Source organism: Bison bison, unplaced genomic scaffold (genome assembly GCF_000754665.1).
Source record: "Bison bison bison isolate TAMUID 2011002044 unplaced genomic scaffold, Bison_UMD1.0 scf7180017462789, whole genome shotgun sequence".
NCBI lineage: Eukaryota > Metazoa > Chordata > Mammalia > Artiodactyla > Bovidae > Bison > Bison bison.
Genome location: NW_011372865.1, coordinates 20,152 through 28,186, shown reverse-complemented (window position 1 = coordinate 28,186; position 8,035 = coordinate 20,152). Strand labels below are relative to the sequence as shown.

Genomic DNA, 8,035 nt, shown 5'->3' with positions numbered 1-8,035 from the left:
AAAATAGATCTGGCTGAATTTTATTATTTGGCAGCAAAATTGTAGACCACATGATTATTTTTGACAACTAAAAAATAAGCATCTGATTCTACAGCAATCCTTTTTTATTACTTTTTTTAAAATATCAAATTTCAGGGTTTTTTTCCCCAGTGGGAAGGATCCCTTAGGAAAATGCCTAAATTAACACAAAAAAAGAAGCCTTTAAACAGATTCTGGAAAAGCAACATAAAACAGTGTTTTAAGGCAACAAAGTTTATATTTTTTCAAGTTTTGCTTGTAATGAAATTACTATATACATATATATTTAATTAGAAAAATAATTTGTAAAGGCTGAATTAATTGAAAAGCCATATTACTGGTTAGCTGTCTTGGCAACTCTGCTTTCCATTTCATGATGATAATGCTGGTGGTGATACTCTGTCATTTATGACACAGAAAGCACCTGAGATTTAACCTAAAGCAAAGATAAACCTCTCCAGTCTTAATTTTAGATAAGAACACAGGAAATCAGCAGTAGCCACCTATTTACTCAGTAAGGAAACCTCTGAAAGGTCTGTCTGGCTCCAGTTTACTCTATTCTTGTGAAAGCACTTATTTCAGTTCTTGACAATAACCAACTGATGTAAGTCAGTTGCTGTTCAAGAAATTCATAGGTATATAATATTGTTTATGGCATTGGACATTTCCCCTCAGGTCATATGATTAAAACTGTCACTAAGAGTTAATAACAATTATAAAAATATTAAAGCAAGTACAGAGACAACTCGAACAGTATGTGCTTTTTCTTCTTTTCTCCCACGCTTCTAATTCCTTACTTGTGGTCTCATCTACCTCCTCAAGCTTTACCTTCTGGCTCCTGGCACATCTTCTTCCCTCAAATAAAGCTACAACACTGGCAATTCAAAAAGGCTGCTTCATGAGCCCACTCATGAGCCATCTAGGTCTGATTCAGACACCCTGTGCCTGTGCAGTATCTTACACATACTTCTATCATCCTGTACCATCACTGTCAATTTATGTACCTCTCCCTCAGAGGCCTTGCTTACGTATAATTAAAACAAATGAAGTCTAAAAATTACTTGTTGAAGATAGAGTCTAAGACTTCAGAAGCCAAATCAATACACTGTTTAAATTTAAGATTATCTCTATATGGTTAAAGCGTACAAAATCCTTCAATATTTTTTCAGGATTTCTAATGACTCTGGGTAATACTTTCATTTTTACAGTCAGATTAAGAGCACAATGACAAGTAACATCCAACAATAATACTTTAATAGCATCCCAAACAGCGCTAAATAAAAGAATGAGGCAGATCTCTACTGTGTCAGTGACTTACTTTTTCAACATACTCAAACACCAAGTACAATTTCCCCCTCCGACGAAAGGCTTCCTTCAACTCCACAATGTTTTCCTGTTTGAGAGTACGAAGCATTTTAAGCTCTCGTAAAGTCGTTTCCTTGACTTCTTCATTTTCTAGAATGTAAACAATGGTGAATAGAATAAAATTAAAGCTTTCAAACCACTATTCAGGAAATTCTAAGAACACTGAAAACATACCAATTTCACTTTCCACTTTGAGTACTTCTGCATAAGAAGTCCAAGGATGGAATATCAAATATCAGATTTTCTTGTTGAAAGGATCAAGAATGAGAAACTTATAGAAGAAAAGGCTTACTTGACCAGCACGAACCTAACTTTCTGCTTGTATTTTCCTGTACTCTTTACTGCAAAGTGTATACATAAAACAGACTTACAGATACGACATAGGAATCCACTGTTGTGTTAACCCTACCACTACATACAGAGGAAGGAAGAGTATAAAAGGGTAAAAAGGAATCAATCTTATCACTTGATTGGAGCTTCCATGCAGCATCTGTAGCCATTGAAATTTTCAAGTTGGGCCTAAAGCTTTGGCTTAAAAGAGCATTTTATTCCCCAGGCTGCATGTGAGTCACCTCTGTGAGCAGAGGTCACGTGCCCTGCATGTATCCACAGTGCAGCTCATAGTCGGCCTGCAGGGAACGCTAAGGGTGACTGATCTCTCTGAACAGCGGCTGCTGCCAGTTCCTGCTGTCCTCCTGTGGCATGTCCATCTGTCCACCCCCAGGTAGTGTAGTGTACTGGAATGGAGAACTTATGCTGAACCAATATACCCTTTCGTATCATCAACTCCACTCATGGTGAACCCTCAGACACAGAGGAAGGACAGAAGTCACATTAACGCTAATGGATCAATTGGCAGGGGAGCAAGTAAGGTACTATTTCATGTTAAAGGAATTTTTATAATAGCTTTAGATCTAGTTGGGACATCCTAACCGCCATAGTTACATATGTATATACAAAGAAGGATACAGGTTCTTAATCCCTGATCAGCATTCTGAAAACCAAAAACATCAGTCTAAAAACTGATATTTTTTTCCTAACTTTAAGGAAAATCTCTTTAGGAGCAAAACCTGAACTAACATGAAACCACTTATAAGTCTTTGTTTAACCTACTTAGTATAAATAATTCTTATATTTTGCTTTGGAAATAATACCTGATCACAGGATCCTAAGGTGACATGCCATATTTCCATTCTAAAATCTAAAAGTTATGAATTCTAAAATACATATGGCCCTAAGGTTTTGGGTAATGGTCAGAATCCTAGCTTGAAAGTCTAAGCTGTGTGACCCTCACATTCAGGCATGTCTGGGAAGGAAGAAAATAGGGTTAGGGACAGAGATGAGAAAGATGAAGATGCCTTCAAGAAAGAAATGTTTCCTAAGCAAAGTACACTATAGAAAAGACCCTAAATGGGACCAAAGAGGGAAGGGAGATCCTAAATGCAGGGCCAGCAGTACCTCTGAGATTATGGTCACCCCACACAGCTCAGGATCTTAGTTCCTGGACCAGGGACTGAATCTAGGAGCTGGCAGTGAAAATGCCAAGTCATAACCACTGGACCACCAGAGAATTCCCCTACCCCGCCGCCTTTCAAACTGGGTTTAAAGAAAAGAGACTATAATTAAATCAAAGTCAATGCTCCTTTGTGAACTGGTTACACAAGTGAAATACTCTCCTTACTTCAAGAAAACTGCTGGAGAATCCTGGAACAGGAATTCTGCCTATCAGAAGGCAGGAAGCAGCAGTAGCAAAGGCGGACAGTGGCACAGACAGTAAACCAATCCACCCACATCAGGGAGGTTAACTGGAAACCAGGTCCTCAGAGGGCCCATGTCGGAGCATGAAACAGGGGGCCACCTGGCAGTAGGGGCAATGTATGTGACGTGATTAGAGGACTTTCCAAAGTAGCTTAGAGGTTTGTGGGGGCAGATGTCCAGCTGTTCTGCAAACCAGGGCTGGGCCAGAGAACTGGTGTTTTGTAACTGTCAGAAGTGCTAAAGACTAGGGAGGCTAAATGCCTCCAGTCTTATGAAGAAGGCCAACCTGTTTCTCTGCTGTCCCATCTGAGTTACTCCCAAGGTTGAGGTAATCAAACTAAAATCCACCTATCTCTAAGACAGACTGCCATATAGATGGTCTTCTAATAAGGAAGTAATTCAGCAAGAGACAACTATACTACTCATGACCTGATCTTGTCTGCATTTCCACCCTCATCTCATGCCCTTCTCTCCCTACCTTTATGTTAGTCTTTCGGTTCCCAAAAGAGCCCCAAACTTCATTTTTTAACCTTAGGGCCTTTGAGCTTATTCCCTCTGCTGAGAACCCTCATTACACTACCAGACTCTTTACAGGGCTAGCTCCTTCAGGCTTTAGTTTAAATGTCACTCGATCACTCAGCCAAAGCAAGCCTCCATCCCCATTAGTCCTCATCTCAGTACTCTGACTTTTCATTCACAAACCTTCCCACCATCTTTACTGATGTATTTGTTTGCTTACTGGTTTACCATCTATGTGGCCACCGTTGCTAATCCAAGAGCTCTAGGACGACGGGTCTAAGTTCTGCTTGGTATTCAATAATACACACCCAACCACCTAGGACTGGACCTGGTACAGAGGAGATCAATAAATACTTCCTACACAAATGCTTTTGATGGTGCTACGAGGAAATCTTTGCCCATATGTGGCTAGCTCTTATTCCCATAAAACATGGGAAGCAGCAATATGATATCAAACAAAAGGCACTTTGCCTTCCTGGTTTTGAGGACAGTGTTTTCAAGCTTCTTTCTCTAGAACTTTGAAAGGGCCATTTTTCAGACAGTAAGACAAACTGAATTTATTTTCCCTATTTATTTTACCTCTGCCCCTAGTAGTCTACAATATGTGATTATGAAAAATGAAGACTGCAGAAAACTGACAGCACCGAGGGTCAAGAACACATATATATTTGGTTATTAGAACATCCCTAAGCTATGCTGGAGCTGGTTACAAATAAATGGTGCCACAAAGTAAAAGGTAAATAAAGCTGGTATACTTTTTCTAATCAAAAGCTTGGGGAATTCTTGGCACTGAAAAACAGGTACCTTTGTATCATTACCAACTTGTGGCAGTTTCACTTTGCTAACAGATAAAGCCAAATGGCCAAAGCAGCATGGCTGTCATAGAAGGAACACTGAAGTAGGATCCAGGAGACCTAGATTTTGGACCCTTTTAACCAACTAACAATGTAACATGTGACTCTGGGAAAGCCATTTAACTTTTCATTCATAAAATAACTAAATGGACACTCCTCCACACCCACACAGTATCCTAAAAAGTCCCATGGCCTTTCCCAAATCTAATAATCCATGATTTCTTTTCATTAAGATCTCATTGATTATGTGCCTAAACTCCACTGAATTTTGGTACTTTGTTACATATATATTTATTATTTGAATCTATACTAACTTTGCTAAACAACGGCTAAAGAGAAAAGAAAAACAAATCATCAAAAAGAAGGTCACAAAATCACTTAGTATGCAGAGCCACCTCATTTAAGCAGCTCATCTTGTTTAGGAAGTGAAGGCTCTTCTAATTTATGCCACTCAGTTATTAAAAGTTGAGGTAAGCACTTTAGCACTAAGATTGTAATGAATGGGAACAGGAAGAAAGTAGAGTTATTAATTCTGTAAGTGAAAGTAAAAATGCACACTCTTCATTATCTGGAAATTCCATTATTCTTGTTCCTATGAGTACTTTTAAAGGTTCCTGGCCTACTCCATGTACTTTATGATGAAAATTGTGGCACTAAATGATTAGATGATGGGGAAAAGGAATGTAGATTCCACTTATACATGCTTCTCTCCTCAGAGGTTCAGAAAGTAGCAAAGCTGTTGAGTAAGGCATATTTTTAAAGGTAGATGCATAGCCTACTGAAGTGGGCACAACACCCCCTGCCTTCCAGTTGAAATAATCTCATGGCTTTTTATTTAGGCTGTGTGTGTGTGTGTGTGTGTGTGTGTGTCACATCTGACTCTTTGCAACCCTATGGACTGTAGCCCACCAGGCCACCTCTACCCATGGAATTCTCCAGGCAAGAATACTGGAGTGGGTTGCCATTTCCTTCTCCAGGGGAACTTCCCAACCTAGGGATCCAACCCGGGTCTCCCGCATTACAGGCAGATGCTTTACCGTCTCTGTGACTTCCCTGGTGGCTCAGATGGTAAAGCATCTGCCTGCAATGCAGGAGAGGGGGGTTTGATTCCTGGTCGGGAAGATCCCCTGGAGAAGGAAATGGCAATCCACTCCAGCACTCTTGCCTGGAAAATCCCATGGACGGAGGAGCCTGACAGGCTACAGTCCATGGGGTCACAAAGAGTCAGACATGACTGAGCGACTTCACTTTCACTCCAGTTCACAAATGAAGAAACCAAGTCTAGAAATAATAACTTTCTCAGGGCAAGTGAAGGGAATGTCACACCACAGGGACAGAGGTGACATGGTGTAAAGGCAGTGGGTGAGCTTTGGAGAGTGAGTTGTAACACCCAAATTCAGGCCTAGACTGTTTCTGCTTCATTACATGGCAAAGCAGCACAGTGTCAGTGGAAGAAAAGCTCAGTGAAGATCCTGGGGTCTGTGTCTTAGTCTCAGTTAATCAAATAGTAGCTGTGGTTCCTCAGCAGTAAACTAGTATTAGCATTCTACTAGATGCTGCTGAAGGCCCTTCCATGTGATTCCTGCTTATATGCATGCTGATAGACCTGGACATCAATTACCATGGAGGGTGTTTAGCTTAGTACAGGTAGTGCTTCTGACAAAGTTCTGTAAATTCTGCTGCTGCTGCTGCTAAGTTGCTTCAGTCGTGTCCAACTGTGCAACCCTATGAACTGTAGCCTGCCAGGCTTCTCTGTCCGTAGGATTCTCCAGGCAAGAATACTGGAGTGGGTTGCCATTGCCTTCTCTGAAATTCTACTGAGTGATGACTAAATAGTAGGGTCAGAAAAAGGACATTAAAAAAAAAAAAACTAACTAACTAACCTATTTCTAACCTTGCCAGCAAGGCTGAAAGTTAACATACATAAAAATCAAGGAGGGAGATACAAAGTAAAAGAAAACAATTTTTAAGAAGAAAGATCACAGGAGCGAAAGAAATGCAAAGATAAATGATGAAAAGAGAAAAATCCAAAGATGAGCAGAAACTCTTCTGTAACCCTATTTTTAAAGAACTGTGGGCTTTGAAAAGAAGTCCAGAAATAACTATAACCTACTTTATGAAATCACAAACTTGACACTTTTGTATAGCCAAAGAGGCACCCCAAAATGGACTTTAAACACGTACTCTGTGGGGAAAAGTCAAGCCATCATGGTACAAAACCATAACGGTGCCATTTTTGAGTCTGGATGCCCTGACTGAAGAGGGAACATCAACAGGAGGCAAGAAAAATGGCCAGAGGGGTTTAAATGGTGGTGCTGCTGTCATATATACCAAAAATGATGAGAACTCTTAAATCTTCAGAGATGAAGGCCAGATAAAGCACAATGGAAATGGATTAAAACATGAAAGGTGCAAAATGTTCACCAAATTCAAGAAGAATCCCTGAAGTTTGAAAGAGATCCATTTTGGTCATTAAAAATAAGTGTGGTGAAATCATGACTAGCTCAAACTTAGTGAACTCATTCATCTGTTTAACCAAGGGTTGGAAAGTCTGTCTCAAGGCCTCTCTTACACAGAAATCAGATTCTTGAATTTAAAGATTATGAACCCTTGTTTTGTACAAGTATACAAAATAAGAGACCAGAGTTCCCTTGATTCTGAGATCAGAATAGAACTTTCCAGTGTCTGAGTAAAAACAAGGATGACATAAACTGGAGGAAAGAATGATCAATTAAACATTTTCTTATGATTAAGAACAACTATGTCCATTCCAAGGTAAAATATTTATCTATAGAAACCATAAACAGGAGCAAGATATGAAATGCAAGCAATTTTGATAGAAAAGCAAAGACACAGCCTAAATTCTATCTTAACCATAGACTACTACACAACTCCCTCAAAGTCAGCCTCCTTGTCATGTATGGAGGCCCAATGACAAGTGAGGAGGATCTCTCCTCACCCTATCACCCGTACATTCAGGAAGGGCTGAAAAGTTCAAATAAACAAAAGGTACTATCACATCAGATGATTCAAAAGTTTGTCAAAAATAAGTTTTAGACCACAGGACTTCTTTAATTAAAGGTTGAACAGGGTTTGTAATTCTTGCTGGTCCAAAGCTATCTAAATTAGTGCTCTTGGATTATTTAAAGAATTGAGCATGGTAGACACTGGCATATAAGAGAATGCTGATCCAAAAGTGATAGAAGATTATCATCTGAACATCAAATCTCAATGTACAAGATTGGAATTATAGGAAGGGTAGGAGGATTAGCCTCAATTTATCATTATACATAGCCTGAAATGTACCTTTTAACTAAATAATCTCTAGTATCTTTTTGGTCTCTGATAATTTTTCTTTTCTCAGAAAAATACAAATACATACTGAGTAGAATTAATTCTATGGAGACTTCTGGTTGGTTAGGTATTTATTAGGTAAGTGTTTCTCTGTGGAAACATATTAATAGACAAATTTATAATACTATCATTCAGGGTTATCATCAAGAATTCATTATCTGAGACTC

General features: G+C 39.3%; 1 protein-coding gene across 1 annotated transcript in view; it reads right to left on the bottom strand.

Moving 5' to 3' along the window:
* LOC104981505 (cyclin-dependent kinase-like 5) overlaps positions 1–8,035 on the bottom strand; it is a gene marked incomplete at its 3' end in the record, with an annotated part of 41,310 nt that overhangs the window by 21,608 nt on the left and 11,667 nt on the right. Inside the window, exon 4 of the mRNA XM_010831009.1 lies at positions 1,337–1,473. Within this exon, the coding sequence (XP_010829311.1) occupies positions 1,337–1,473 (137 nt within the window). The remainder of the gene's footprint in view (positions 1–1,336; positions 1,474–8,035) is intronic.